General features: G+C 41.7%; 1 protein-coding gene across 13 annotated transcripts in view; it reads right to left on the bottom strand.

Moving 5' to 3' along the window:
- CTNND1 (catenin delta 1) overlaps positions 1-13,560 on the bottom strand; it is a 52,181-nt gene extending 38,621 nt beyond the window's left edge. For 5 of the 13 annotated variants that reach the window (XM_045577842.1, XM_036426604.2, XM_036426606.2 and 2 more), the window contains exon 1: positions 13,400-13,560. In XM_045577842.1, the coding sequence (XP_045433798.1) occupies positions 13,400-13,545 (146 nt within the window). In that variant the 5' untranslated portion in view covers positions 13,546-13,560. Of the gene's footprint in view, positions 1-6,941; positions 6,963-7,061; positions 7,281-13,399 lie in introns of those variants that run through there. The other 8 variants (XM_036426609.2, XM_036426613.2, XM_036426612.2 and 5 more) reach the window with 4 other exon arrangements.
- Positions 13,561-16,240: the final 2,680 nt, after the last annotated feature.

Below are 16,240 nucleotides of genomic sequence, written 5' to 3'. Positions count from 1 at the left end.
TTTCCAAACATGCTGGCATCTAATACATATATTTCCCACAGGCCACAGTTTGACTATCTTCTATAATAATAAAGGCATAACATGCAAACTGACCTAACCAAACAGCAGAACAACCTTCCGGATGACCACGCTATGACACACTGGCACCAGGCCAGCCAAGGCGGGTGCCTGCGATTGGTCAGGGGGCCCTGCAATTGCCCCATAATCACCTGTAGAGGAAGGCCCAGGCCATCCTCTGCGAGGCAATAGATGGTGGGGTTCACAATCAATCGCCCCAAAGAGGGAGGCCCTGGCCACCCTCTGTGCAGCAATCGGTCATAGAGCCCTAGCTGGGTTGGGGGGAGCGGACCTTCTTCTGCAGTGCAATCAATCACGTCCATGATCGATCACCCCACAGAGGGAGGCCCAGGCCACTGGCCAGCATCACTGATGGGTGTGCAGGGCTGGCCAGTGATCACCCCAGGGAGAGAGACCCAGGCCAGCCAAGCGATCGCACCCCATGCCTGTCACCCATAGAGGTAGATGACCAGTGGCAGGAGGGCAGCAGTGCCACACAGATGGCCCTGATCGCCGGCCAGGCCTTAGGGACTCTACGCAAGGGGTCCCGGATTGCAAGAGGGTGCAAACCGGACTGAGGGACAAACCCCCCACCCCCCCATGCATGAATTTCATGCACAGGGCCTCAAGTTCCATAGATAAGAGCAGACCTCTTTCTTAACAAGCACACTTCTCACTAGGCTGGCATGGCCCAGTGATTGAGCATCAACCTATGAACCTGAAGGTCATGGTTCGATTCCCAGTCAGGGCACATGCCTGAGTTTGGGCTTAATCCCCAGTAGGGAGTGTGCAGGAGGCAGCTGATCAATGATTCTCTTTCATCACTGATGTTTCTCTCTCTCACTTTCCCTCTCCCTTCCTCTCTGAAATCAATAAAAATATTTTTCAAACAGCACAATTCTCACAGGAAGCATTGGTGAACTCAAAATTGCTACATTTCTGTTTTATTAATGTCCATAAATAAGGATTGAAATAGAGAATGTTTCTTGAATATAAAAGAGGGAGGTTTATTTCAAGAAAAGGAACAGTAAAAGCCTGCCTTCATTTCTATGTAACTGTTTCCTGTACAATCACTCATAATGGAATGTTATCCTTGAAAATCCTAGTTGAACAAGTGAGACTTCAAGGTAAAGAATCTAGTTTCAAAGTCAAGAGTAATAAACCCAAACTAAGCTTTTTCATTTCATTCTCTGCCAAAATTCAAGTTTACCCTAGGATGCTGGAATTCTGTCTTTCACAGATACAAAATGATGAGAGACACTTGTATTGCTTTTTTTTTTTTTTTTTTTTTTTTTTTTTAACTAAAGCATCCAAGTCTCTGAAGAAATTACTGCAAAATATTCAAGCTTTGCCACCTGTTTTTCTTTCTCACTCACACCTCACTTTACTTCATTAAAAGTTATCCATCCATCCCTACAGCATCCTTCTTTTGGACAACCACACCCACACCACTCCCAAACTTGTCTATTACTAAAGATACATTTTCCCATTAAAAAAAGCTTATCCATCCAGGAAACTCATTTATTCTCTAATATAAGCATTTATATCTACCACAAAGTCTCAGGTTTTAAGACCTTAAAGGGCATTTATTCCAACAGACAAATTATGTTTGAGTTCATTCAAAGCATTCATTCTAGTAGCAAGCACTTACAAGATATTAACATGAGCTGGGAACTGTACTATGAATTTGAAATATATTAAAATCATTTAATGGTCAAAACAGTCCCATGCTATGGTTAATACTGTCCTCATTTTACAGAGACCAAAGCATAGAGCAATTAAACAATTTACCCAATATTATATGGCTAGTAAGGGGCAGAGCAACATTTGAACCCTGGCAGTCTGGCTCCAGCATCCATGCTCTTACCTACTATGCTATGCTGCCTTACCTCTCCATATTTATGAAACTCTCAGATTGGAAAGTTCCTGTTTGGTTAGCATATTGCTCAAAAAATAAAGAATAATAAAGCATCTGTGGCAAATGTTAACAATAATGGTGTCTACGCCCTAACTTGTTTGGCTCAGTGGATAGAGCATCGGCCTGCAACTGAAGGGTTCCAGATTCCATTCCAGTCAGGGACATGTATCTTGGTTGCGGGCACATTCCCAGTAGGAGGTAGCTGATCATTGTTTCTTTCTCATTGATGTTTCTAGCTTTCTATCCCTCTTCCTTCCTCTCTGTAAAAAATCAATAAAAATGTATTTTTAAAAAATTAAACAAACAATGGTGTCTAAATGAAAGAAGGATATATAGGAGTTATTGTGCTATTCTTGCAACTTTCCTATAAGTTTAAATTTTTTCAAATAAAGAAAACTCTGAATCCTTATAATATTCCCACTACATGCCTGATCTAAACTGCCCACACTGAAGGACTCACTGAAGAAGTGGCCCTAAAAATGGGGAACACTGACCCTAAATTGGAATAGAAATGTGGGCCATTTTCTCAATGCTTTATATTTAATAATCAACAACATACAATTCTAAGTAAAATTAGGGAGAAAAAGTACTTCCAAAAATACATTATACAATATAACTAAATACAAATAAATCCATGCCCTTATTTCCCCTAGCTTAGTTCTAACCTGAACAGTTGTCTTCCCCTCCTTACAATCTCCCTGCCAGACTATCTCAATGCTTTCTATTAGAAACCTTGAAGGCATTGGGCAGAATAATCCTACTTCAGCTTCTCATGGCATTAAACCCCTTTTTCGAAAAAAGAGAACGTGAAATCACCCACTGATTACCTACAATTCATTCCTTTAGGCAAGTTTCTTGTTACTTTTATTCTAAACTATACATGAAAATTTAGGTTCTTAAACTCATAAATTTCCCAATACACTTTGTGATAAAAATCTCCTAAAGTTTCATGATGGAAGCAGTGACCAACAACACAGTGATATCCAAACACAGTTTCGTTGAAACACTGATGTTCAAACTATCATCCCAATTTTTGTTCTTATCAACAAGTATAAAAACCACTCACTTCTGACATGGCTGAAAGCAATACTCCCTTGATGCTGGCCTAACATGCTTAAGGTAACTAGTTCCTCTCCTCTAGAAGTGGCTACATTAAGGTTTCAATGGTTGAAGTTAACAGTTGTCTACCTTATGAAATGAACTGATGAAGACCCTTACTTTTTTTTTAATGTATATTTTTATTGATTTCAGAGAAGAAGGGAAAGAGATAGAAACATCAATGATGAGAGCGAATCATTGACCAGCTGCCTTCTGCACGCCCCCTTCTGGGGATCAAGCCCACAACCCAGGCCTGTGCCCTTGATCACAAGGGAATCCGGAACCCTTCAGTCCACAGGCCAACACCTTATCCACAGAGCAAAACTGGCCGGGCAACCCTTACTTTTTTTTTTCTTTTTAATATATTTTATTGATTTTTTACAGAGAGGAAGGGAGAGATAGAGAGCTAGAAATGTCGATGAGAGAGATGTGCCCACAACCAATGTACATGCCCCTGATCGGAATCGAACCTGGGACCTTTCAGTCCTCAGACTGACACTCTACCACTGAACCAAACTGGTTTTGGCAACCCTTACTTTTTTATACTATTCTTTGGACTGCTTTCTCAGGAAAGAAACAGAATTAAAGAAAATTTTAAATTTTAAATCTTCAATATACCCAGAAACTACTTTAAAATGGAATGTGGGAGATTAATCAAAGGTTGAAATTGAAACTACAGACTAGAGTAAAAGTTTCAAAATTACATTTCAATTTTATTAATCTAGGTGGTATTGCTTCCTATCTCAACTTCGTTTCAGCCTTCCCCACAAAGGTCCCTCACTCATTACAACAAGATCCTTATTTAACCAAGGCTTACTGAACACCTCGGTGATAAGATAATACCTATATTTTAGCAGCTCATACTCTAGAAGGAAAGACAAAAGTAAATAGACAATTTTAAAACCGTGTGATAACATTTGAACTACCCGCTATAAGCCTCTGCCCTGCAAATTGGCAGTATCATTCCAAACCATATGCCTGAAAATTCTCTGAAGACATTTCACTGATAATCAATGAACTTTGAGGCATTTCCAGTAAATTTAAAAATGGACAGCAATGATATACATATGGAAAGATCCCAGTTCTAAAGATTGAAAAATATCCATGATAGCATACCCGGCTCTCCATTGCTTTATGGAAAGTGGATTTTTTTTACATGTTATTCCAAGAGGGAGGAGGTTAGAAATATAAGTGAGGACTGACCCTCTATAAGATAAACACCCTGTCCTTTAGCAAAGGCTGATTTTAGTTCTGGCTCTTTTTTCTGTTCTCTCTGGAGAATGGCAGTACATTAGTGGTTAAGTCTGTGGACTTGGTAGGTAGTCAGGCCAGGGTTTAATCCTGGTCTTGACCACTAACAAGCAGTGAAATTTCCAGCAAACCTCAGCTTCTCTGAGGCTCAAATTCTTTAAAAAAACAAAAACATTTGTTGTGGGTAAGTAAGTAGTTTATGCAAAATGCTTAGCACCACGAGAAAAAAACAAGAGAGGGAGAGGGGCTGCCATTTAATAAGGGGGCCGTCAGATACTAAAATAGAAAGCAATAAATTATATAGAGCTAATATTTTTTATTCCAATTAAATAGATCTATGCTTAATTTATTTGCACCCATCACTAGAGTAACTACCTCATAAACTTAAGGATAAATTGCAATTACTGTGAGCTTTTTATTATTTTTTTTTAAGATTTCCAATAGTCCCAATTCTTATAATAGCTGAAAGAACATGTTCTAGCCCCTCTGACTCTCCATAATTGGAACCCTAAGAAAGGCACTACAACTCTATCCACCCACAAGAGACCCTCACCTGGAACACAGATTATACCTTAGTCATATAACAAAGAAACCAACAGTACATGGGAGTCAAACAAGAGAAAAATCTGCATAACTCATACTTATTTGTCATTTTTTTTATCCCAAAACCAAAATGATGAGCAAAACAAAAATTTAAAGATTTACTCATTTGTACCCCTTATAATATTTCCTAAAAGAACTAGTAGAGGTGAGGTAAAAGACAATCTTCCATTTTATCATCCAAAAGGCTCTATAGTACATACCAGTTAAAACAATGCCTCAGTTCGTGGCAATAGTCCTGGACGACAGTTAACTAGGATGCTCACTGCAGTTACACAAAGCCCAGTATTTAAAGCTGGACCCAAATCACCACCATTCAGTCATCCAGAACCTATTTTCAAACTGCCTTTGTACTCCTTCAGATTCCCTCATCCCTCCCCCTAAAGGTTGAGTAGGAAACCGACACTCTGGCAGCAAGCAATATGACCAACCCTTCAAAGATCCACCAAGAAACCTCCCTAGGCTGAAGTCAAAACAGAGAGAACATTTGAAAGATAAATTGGAAAATATCAAATAAGAACTAGAGCCCAACAGACTGTAGACATTGTCTTTTTTCTTTCTTTTTAACTGCACTTACTATAATTATGAGATCCAGACATGAAAAATCTTACTGTAGCCTTTGCAGGTTATATTAAAAGGAGGAACAAAGTTGCTTCCTATGAAGCCACAACCTCATAAGGATGAAATCATCCTGCAAAAAATACTCTCAGTTCTAGAAAAGAAATACGAGGAAGTACTATAGTCTAAAAAGAATTGGCAGGGGGTGAGGGGGGGGGAGACTCGGGTACAAAAATCAGAGGTTATAGACATATATGTTTAAAGCTAATGAGCAGTTTACATATTAAGGCCCTTCTTGTTACAATTAGGGCAGCACCTAATCCAGCAATAATTTTCAGACTGATTCGCATTTTCAAAAGGAAAAGGAAGAGAACACTTCAGCTACTAATGAGTTGGCTATATAATTATCTAGAATCAGTATTTTTACAAAAACATATCTGCAAAAACAAACAAATCTTAAAATTATGTATAAGATTTGAAAGCAGTCATAGGCCTTTAGCTCTTGCAAATTTCTGATTTCAGAGCAAACAAAAACTTACCTCCAAAAAAGAACTTTCAGTTTGGTTTAAAATAAGAATTCCCCTTGTGCTTTCTCAAATCCATTCTAAACACTAAAGTTTTGTATGTAAAGTATGTTTTCTCTTAGCGGCTAAGAGACTTAGCCTAACCTTATTTAATTCATGGCCCTTTAAGAGCATAAAGTTGAAAATATTTTCAGGTGTGTTGCCACTTTACTCAGGTGAACTAAAAAGCATGATTAAGATTTCCTAATCCCTTTTAGCACATAAACCAAATACTATCGTATTTACAGACTGAAAATACAACACTTCAACAAGTCTTTGCCATCAAAGATAGTTTTAGAAGAAAAGGGGATTACAATTCAGTTAACATGGACCCATCTGTTTTCTTTTATAAGGCAAAGCAGGGAGGCAACGTCTAGCAGGAGAATGAGGCTCCCACCCACCACACCTGGAAAGTAAAAGAGGGATCCACCCAGGAATAGCTGGGCTGAAACAGATCTGGGCCGTTCAAACTCTGTGGGAGAAAAACACCACCGTTTAAACTGCAAAGCTCCCAGCAACTTTCCACTTCCACAAATCTAATGATAAAAGGGAAAGAAAAGTTTTGAAACACATGAAGTAGCATATGTACAACCAGCTTCCGACCCAGACAAATTCCTTTCCCAACCCACACGCAAAATGCCAAAAAAAAAAACAGACCACCAACCTTTGGTTTGAGCTCTGAAAACACAAGTTTGTAAGCTTAATCCAGAAAAATATATAAAATCTAAGAACACACCAAAATGTAAACTTATAGAGTTGCTCTCACTCCTCTGAATCTATTCACCTCTATTAGAGAGACCTAGAAGTTTGTTTCTAAATCTTGAATATTTTACCTTTAAACATGTAATAAAATTCCCCAAAGTAAGAAGAAAAATTAGTAATTGCTTAGAAGACACCCATCAGGCACACCAGACTCTCACGTTTTTAAATTCCCTCTGGTTGCCGTAAGGCAAAAATTCGATTTGGGTTATCTTCCTTTACCCGTCTGAATACACATTTTTTTAAAAGGCACACACCTCAAATGTCTTCTGTAAACCAGTCCTTTAAGAAAGAAACCCAAGGCTTCGTCAATGTGTTGAGAAAGACAAATCCAGCAAGGTAGTTGATTTTTTCGCCACCGCTTCCTCCTTTCAGGATCTTTCCTCCCTCTTTTTTTTTCCCTCAGATCCAACACCTAAAATGGAAGTTGCACCCAGCCAAAGGCTAGGGAGCCTGGGTGGTGACAAACTGATCTGGCAGCCCTACCCCCTCGCTTTCCTAAGTGATGTCAGTCCCTGAGAACTTCCAATAGGAGCCAGGCATAAATCAGGGAGCAGATTTTATCCAATAGGAAACTTCATTATAGGAAATTAAAAAAAAAAAAAAAGGGAGAGGAGGAGAGAGACAGGGAAGTTTTATATATATATTTATATTTAAAGTGAAAACCGTATAGTCTCTGAAGAGTCACCGCAGGGTTCTGGGGGGCCAAAGGCTTCATAGAAGGGCATTCCTAAGAGTCGGTTCTCTTTGAGGGTGGGGCACTTGCTCTCTCTCCCTTCCTTTCCGGGTGAGGAAAAAGCTGATTTCATTTGCCTGCTGCTATTTGATTTGTTGCTTTCAACCCCAAAGAATTTTCCCAAAGGAAGACTGGGAGCGAGGGAGAGAGAAATCCTAAAAATAGGACTATTTTATGTTGAATGGGATGATAGAGGATATCTCAGGTAAATTTACAGATTCACTGTTTTGGTTTAACTGCATTAGAGCTAATTAGAAAAAAATAAATGCCTCGACTTAAACAGTTATTAATGTCTATACTTTCAACTAGAAGGAAGCTGAATCCAATGGATTGAGAAAAATCACTGTCTTCCCATTTGTCCCCAAATTAAAATAATGAGGGTTTGAGGAACAGAATAAATGGAATCCAATAAACAAGCAATACAGTTACAGAAGGTAACAGTATGTGTAAGGAAAAGTAAGTCTCACATCAAGAAAATTAGCATTGTGCCGGGACCGGTTTGGCTCAAGTGGATAGAGCGTCGGCCTGGGGACTGAAAGGTCCTGGGTTCGATTCCAGTCAAGGGCATGTACCTTGGTTGCGGGCGCATCCCCAGTAGGGGGTGTGCAAGAGGCAGATCGATGATTCTCTCTCATCGATGTTTCTAACTCTCTATCCCTCTCTCTTCCTCTCTGTGAAAAATCAATAAAATATATTTTTTTAAAAAAAGAAAATTAGCACTGTGAATTTCAAGCTTCTAGCTCATACATTCTCTTATTACACTTGTCTAGAAAGTAAAGAGGATTATACAGGTTTGTTTTTTTTTTCTGAGTTATCTTAATATGTTGTTAGCCATAATTCACCCAATGTTTAATATATAGTCCCATAGACCCTCATATTTGGTCCCCTCTAAAGTGTCCAAAAGAATGCCTGAGAAGTGCTAGAAGACCAAACAGGCATCTGGGCTTTAAACAAACTAGAATGAACAGAGTTTAGCTCTCATTATCTAAGAATCATCTCCTTTTACCTTATCACATCTTCTAACTCTTCTTTCCATCTATTCCTGCTCCTCCACAGCAAGTTCAAAACCAAAGGTAATTGCCAAAGGAAAACAATCAGCCCAGAAATGTTTGTTGATTTCATGGGTTCCTAGATCAAAACCGTATTTTATTTTATTTTTTTTTAATATATTTTATTGATTTTGTACAGAGAGGAAGGGAAAGAGATAGAGAGTTAGAAACATCGATGAGAGAGTCATCGATCAGCTGCCTCCTGCACACCCCCTACTGGTGATATGCCCGCAACCAAGGTACATGCCCTTGACTGGAATCAAACCCGGGACCCTTCAGTCCCCAAGCCGACGCTCCATCCATTGAGCCAAACTGGTTTCGGCCAAAACCATATTTTAAATATTGTATGATTTTCTAGAAATTGATTGGTCTTGTTTCCTCATACCACCACTAACAAACAACTTGCAAGTATTTTGTCTTCCTTTTTTTTTTTGTGTGTGTGTGTGTGTGTGTGTGTGTGTGTGTGTGTGTATTTTCCAATCTTTCACCAAGAAAAGATAAATTCCATGAAGGCATGAACAGTGTCTTTCTAGTACTGGTATATCCCAAAAGCTTAGCCTTATATCAACAGATGAATGAGTGAATAAAGTCTCTTGGCTTACTACTTATGTAATCCTGGACAAGCCATTTAACATTAATGTATTTGTAGATTATATTCAAAATATAGCCCAGCCAGTGTGGCTCAGTGACTGAGCATGGACATACGAGCCAGAAGGTCACAGCTCGATTCCCAGTGAGGGCACATGCCCAGATTATAGGCTCTGTCCCCAGAGAGGGACTTGCAGGAGGCAGCCAATCAATGATTCTCTCTTATCATTCATGTTTTTATCTATCTCCCTCTCTCTTCCTCTCTAAAATCAATAAAAATATATGTAAAATATCTATACTAATAAAAGAGTAATATACTAATTAGACCGGGAGACCTTCTGGACGTCCTTCCAGACAAAGCTGGAGGCTTGGCCAGCCTGCAAACTGCCCCCAAACAGCCCTCAGGCCCTCATCCAAACTGGCCATGCCCCTCAGTGGGGACCCCCACCCTGAAGGGAGCATGGCCAGCCTGCAAACCGCCCCAGCTCCTCTCCCAGGGCAGCCCCACCCCCAGTGGGGATTCCCCACCCCAGTGGGGGCATGGCTGGCCTGCAAACCACGCCAGGCCCCTAGCACAGGCCAGCCCTGCTCCCTAAGGGGACCCCCACCCTGATACAGGACCCCCTTCAAGGCAGACCTGCCAGCCCCCACCTGTACACCAGGACTCTATCCTACACTAATAAAAGGATAATATGCTAATTAGACCAGGAGACCTTCCAGGAAACCTTCCGGACGTCCTTCCAAAGCCATGGTGGTGGGCCACTGAGCAAAACAAGCCAGTCAACTTGTGGTCTGTTTTATTATTTTACTTTTTACTTTTTTTTTTTTTTTTATCCTCACCCATGAATATTTTTCCATTGATTTTTAGAGAGAGTGGAAGAGAGAGGGAAAGACAGACAGAAATATCAATGTGAGAGAAGCACATCAATTGGCTGCCTCCTGCATGAGCCCCAACCAGGGCCTGGGCCAGGGAGAAGCCTGCAACCAGGTATGTGCCCTTGATCACAGTTAGCCCAGGACCCTTTAGTCCACAGGCTGATGCTCTAGCTACTGAGCCAAACTGGCTAGGACTTGTGGTATGGATTAGATTGTGTGCCAGGGACAAACTCTCTGGAGAGATGACATTTAAGTTGAAATCTGAATGGTTAAGAAGCAGCCAACCATGAGAAGATATGAACAATGATAACTACTAATGCCAAAGCTCTGAAGTGTGGAGTTGAAACACACTGGATCCAGCAGAGTTGTTGCAAATGAAGAGGGAGGGGTAGATAGGAATCAGAACATGAAGGTTCCTATAGGTTAGAGAGGTTCCTATAGGTTAGAGAAAGTAGTTTTAATTTTATTCTAGGGGAAAGCCTGTGAGAGTTTTAAACAGCAGAATGGTAAGTTCTAACTCACGTTTTTTTAAAAGTTCAGGCTATGTGACAAATGGATTGAAAAGGGAACAAAAGTAAAAGGATGGAAATTAGTTTGAAGGTCAAATAATGATGATAAACAGCTCACTACAGTGGTAGCAGTAAAAACGGAGAGAAGTCAATGGCTTGAGAATCTGTTTAGAGAGTGTGGTTGTTGTTTTTTTGTTTGTGTTTTCCCCTCTCCTTTCTTTCTTTTCTTTTTTTTTTTTTTCCTGTATGCATGGAATATTACATTCAGTGGTCAGTTTTATAACACTCCCAGTTTAACTTTCCCACCCATAACTGTCACCACTTACTTAACACATAAAGAAACACAAGATAACATTAAATGGTGAAAGATTAGAGAAGAAATGGGAAATAAAATTATATTTTAAAAATAAATATTAAAATTCTTATATGGTGCAGCCCTAGTTCTTTTGGCTCAATGGACAGAATGTCGGCCTGCAGACTGAAAGATCCTGATTCGATTCAGTTCAAGGGCAAATTCCTGGTTGCGGGCTCTATCCCCAGTAGAAATGTGCAGGAGGCAGCTGATCAGTGATTCTCTCTCATCATTAATGTTTCTATTCATCTCTCCCTTTCTCTCTGAAATCAATAAAAATATACTTTTTTTTTTTTTTTTTTTTTTTTTTTTTTTTTTTTTTTTTTTTTTTTTTTTGCCCTGGCTGGTTCGATTCCGGCCAAAGGCACATGCCTGGGTTGCGGGCTCAATACACAGTGGGGAGAATGCAGGAGGAAGCCAATGATTCTCTCCATCATTGGTGTTTCTTTCTTTTCTTTTTAAATATATATTTTATTGATTTTTTTTTTTACAGAAAGGAAGGGAGAGGGATAGAGAGCTAGAAACATCCATGAGAGAGAAACATTGACCAGCTGCCTCCTGCACACCCCCTACTGGGGATGTGCCCAAAACTAAGGTACTTGCCCTTGACCGGAATCGAACCTGGGACCCTTCAGTCCGCAGACCACTGAGCCAAACCGACTTCGGCTCATCATTGGTGTTTCTATCTCTCTCTCTCTTCCTCTCTAAAATCAATAAAATATTTTTAAATATATTTTTTAATTCTTCATATATGGTTCAGAGTGCTGTGCTGTGATGACTCTATTTCTAAAATATACTAAAACTGCCAAAACCAGTTTGGCTCAGTGGATACAGCATTAGCCTGTGGACTGAAAGGTCCCGGGTTCGATTCTGGTCAAGGGCATGTTTCTGACTCTCTATCCCTCTCTTTTCCTCTCTGTAAAATATCAATAAAATATATTTTAAAAATAAAATAAAAAAGACTAAAACTAGCCCAGCCAGTGTAGCTCAGTGAAGGAGGTCCTGGTTCAATTCCCAGTTGGGGCACATGCCTAGGTTGCAGACTTGATCCCCAGTAGGGGGGCATGCAGAAGGCAGCTTGACTGATGATTCTCTCTCATCATTAATGTTTCTATCCCTTCCTCTCTAAATTCAATAAAAATATTTTTCAAAAATAAAATAGACTAAAACTATAAATGCCAAGAAGAAATGAAAAAAAATCAATTAAAAAAAAAAAACAAAACAAAAAAACCACTGGGTACCTGTACAGAGGAAAACAAAATATTTTTACCCCTTTCTACCCTCTAGTGTACATGTGTCAAACACAAGGCCCGCGGGCCAAATCTGTCCCACCAGGCCTTGCAATGTGGCCCACACCGCGCTGTCATCACTGCACTCCGCTGCGTTTCCATCACAATGACAGTTTATGACTGTTCAGTAAACCATTCGGCCCGCGATTTAGGCTGGATTTTAGATTTTGGCCCCTTCTCTGATTGAGTTCGACACCCCTACTCTAGTGGCTACACATTACCATCCAAAGTCTGTCATTTTTTAAAATATATTTTTATTCGCCGAAACCGATTTGGCTCAGCGGTAGAGCATCGGTCTGCGGACTGAAAGGTCCCAGGTTCGATTCCGGTCAAGGGCATGTACGTTGGTTGCGGGCACATCCCCAATAGGGGGTGTGCAAGAAGCAGCTGGTTGATGTTTCTCTCTCATTGACATTTCTAACTCTCTATCTCTCTTCCTTTCTCTCTGTAAAAAATCAATAAAATATATATTAAAGAAATATATATATATTTTTTTTTAATTGATCCTCTAAAGGAAGGGAGAGGGAAAGAGAGCTAGAAACATCCATGAGAGTCATTGATCACTTGCCTCCTGCACACCCCCCACTGGGGATGTGCCCACACCAAGATACATGCCCACAACTGGAACTAAACCCGGGACCCTCCAGTCCCCAGGCCAATGCTCCATCCAGTGAGCCAAACTGGCCAGGGCTAAAGTTTGTCATTTTTTAAGCTCTAGGTAGGATGGCCATTTAACATTCCCTTTAGAAATTCTACTAATAGGTAATTTAACTGTAACGGTATTGGATTTTTAAAACATCAAAAAATAATCCTGATAATAGTATACTCATGAGGGGGTAGAATATTTACATTTTTGTTATAGAACTCCATAGAATCACCTAAAACTGGACTGGTACTCCACTGCTTAATCCCATTCTGACTCCACACTAACAAATGCCATAAACAAATATTGTTCTGCCTTCTGTTTCCTTTTTTGTTTGTTTGTTTTTTGTTTCCTCTTCAAAATATGGCAACTGCAACCAAAAAATGTCTCCTGTTCTCCTTTCTTTTTCTATCTTAAGAGCAGAAGCCTCAAACTAGGGAAAATATTACCTGACTTGGAAATACTTAGCCACCTCTCCCCTCCCCAATAGTTCAGTCAACTACCTCAAATCCTCAATAAAGACATATTTGAGCGTACTGTACTTCCTACTCACCCCTCCACGTCTTGTCCCCTTAAGCCTCTTCCTTTTCTGCCTCCAGTTGGCCTCACCAGGGACTGCTCCGTTTTAATGCATCTCACTTCGTCGTCAATGGCTTTGGATTCATCCACTTTCACACAGCGCTGGGCATCAGGTGACATGGAACCGAAGCTAGGAACCGGGCCTAGCGCACACAGGGCAAGGACCCACTGTCCAGATTGATAACGTGGGTTGACATTCTCGCTAAATGTCTATGAACTTGAGATCATTTAATTTTTCCATGTCATCCCTGAAAACAGCTGTTTCCAGTCAGGAAGTGTTCTAAACAAACCAGCTCTGGAAGGACACCGCAGACCACTCCAGACGGGAAGTTCTGCAACCTTCTCTGGTCAGCAGTTCGCCAAGATTCGGAGCTGACGTGAAATCTGGGGAAAATGTGAATTCAGAAAGTAGCCCAGTAACCTTGCTCCTGGCCTTAGGAGATGTCTGGGTGAGAGATTCGGGGACTACGCGCGAGGAGAGCCATCTCAGGGACTATTTCCTTCCATTAAGCCTGGAGCCATCTTAACAGGGCTGCCGCCATTTGCAACTTCTCCCCCGGAAGTCTCCTTCTAGTGCTCTGGGGCCTGCCCAATTGGAGCGTCCAGACCCTGTTTTCGGGGTGTTCGCTCAGCGATGAGGGGGGAGAAGCCGGCTACCACCAGAATTCCTCCGATTCCTCCGACTCGGCTACCATCAGAACCCCTCCGACCCGGCTACCATCAGAATTCCTCTGACCCCACTTCTCGCGCAGACCTTCTCCCGCTGCTCTCAAGTACCTCGAGACTTAACATCCCGCCAAAGTGCTCCTCCTCCTGTGATTGGCTGTTCCAGAAGCCTTCGGCCAATGGGGATGATGTATCCCGGCAGACTACACCGGAGAGCTGCGGCGGAGGGAGGACGTCGGCCCCACGACGCATGTGCGCGAGGGCAGCAGCGCGAGGTGCGTGGCGCCGGGCACACGCGTGGCCGCAGTCATCGCCTCCCGGTGCATGAGGGTGCCCCGCAGGAAGAGGACGCCAGAGAGACGGAGGCAGGCTGCAAACGCCGTGCGGCCATAGCTGGCGGTGAGGGCGAACCCTGAATTCGGGCCTCCGGGATCCCCACACTCTATTCCCAGAAACCTTTGCGTTAAGGAATCTCTCGTGAAAGGAGTTGGGCCAGGGCGTCTGGGCGCCCAGCTTTGCAGGGCCTTCCCTGAAGCCCTGCTTGTTACGCCAACTCTGATTCCCTTGGTTCCGGGCGGGGAGAGGAGGAACCTCAGGCGACTCACCCACCTGTGCTGCTTTCTTGGAGAACCCTCCCGTGGTGAGGCTGGACCCCGGGAGGAAGCAAGCACAGAGAGGACAGCAGGGGCAACTCCTACTGCAGAGCTAGTTCTGGTTGGGTCTGGGGGCAAGGCGGGAGCTGGTGAGTTGGTAAGCTTCCCCAGGGCCTCAGTTTGGGCCCTTGCAACAGCTGCCAACCTCCTCCATCCGCATCTCTGGCTGGATCTGTATTGAACCTACCGTTTTTCTTTTTTTTTTAATAATTTTTTTAAAATATACTTTATTGATTTCTTACAGAGAGAGGGACAGAGAGTTAAAAACATCGGTGAGAGAGAATCATCGATTAGCTGCCTCTTGCACACCCCCTACTGGGGATGTGCCTGCAACCAAGGTACATGGGCACTTGACCAGAGTCGAACCCGGGACCTTTCAGTCTGCAGGCGGACGCTCTATCCACTGAGCCAAACCGGTTTCGGCGAACCTACCCTTTCTTAATTTTTACTTTTTTTCTTTCCTGATAGTTTGATGTTAACTTTTCTGATCATCGGTGTCACCTGATAGAAAACTGCATGCCAGGAGAGGAACACCAGCTGTGCAGTAAGTGTAAGGGGTTCAGGGCAAAAAGCTGGAAATGTAGTTAGCCTGAAGTCAGAGTATCCAGTTTGTTTTGGTTGGGGTAGAAAGCTTAATTATCCCTGTCCATTGTTAGCCAGGTAATCAACTGGACTGACAAACCTAAAGGCCAGATTCTTTGCCAAATGGAATCAGGCTCACTTTAATCAGGAACATCTGAACCATTAGGTAATGTCCTAATTTCCGTGCCGGACCTTCCCACCAACTCCAGCAGCTTTTTCTTTACTGTGCACCCTCTGCTGGTTAGTGTGGTAGAGTGAGCTCAGAGAAAAGATGTGTACACTTACTAGAGAATTTTATATTCATATTGTTTCTTAAATGTTAAATTGAGGATTATACCCATGTAACTCTGGAGTGTGATGCTCAGGAAGAATATGAGTAGTCAGAACTATAGATACTGTGAATGAGGAAATTTCAAGGATAATAGCTACCATTTTGGGGGCGATAGTTATTATGTGCCAGGCACTCATAGAACTAAGCAATTTTACCTGCATTGATTCATTCAGTCTTTAATATAACCCTAATGCTGAAACCGGTTTGGCTCAGTGGATAGAGCATCGGCCTGCGGACTGAAGGGTCCCAGGTTCGATTTCAGTCAAGGGCATGTACCTTGGTTATGGACACATCCTCAGTAGGGGGTGTGCAAGAGGCAGCTGGTCGATGTTTCTCTCTCATGGATGTTTCTAACTCTCTCTCCCTCTCCCTTCCTCTCTGTAAAAAATCAATAAAATATATATTTAAAAAAAAAAAAAACCCCTAAGAGGTAACTTCAGTTATCAGTTCCATTCATAGATGAGAAAAGTGAGACTCGAAGTTAGGTTATTTACCTGAGATTCAAATTGAGACTTATCTTGTATCTCTCATGAAACTATGATAGTCTTTCTTGAAATATCTTGGCACAATTTCTGGGCTTATG

This window comes from Pipistrellus kuhlii, unplaced genomic scaffold (genome assembly GCF_014108245.1).
Source record: "Pipistrellus kuhlii isolate mPipKuh1 unplaced genomic scaffold, mPipKuh1.p scaffold_m20_p_9, whole genome shotgun sequence".
In the NCBI taxonomy this organism is placed as follows: Eukaryota; Metazoa; Chordata; class Mammalia; order Chiroptera; family Vespertilionidae; genus Pipistrellus; species Pipistrellus kuhlii.
The sequence above is the reverse complement of the archived record's forward strand: the minus strand, read 5'-3'. Positions and strand labels throughout refer to the sequence as shown.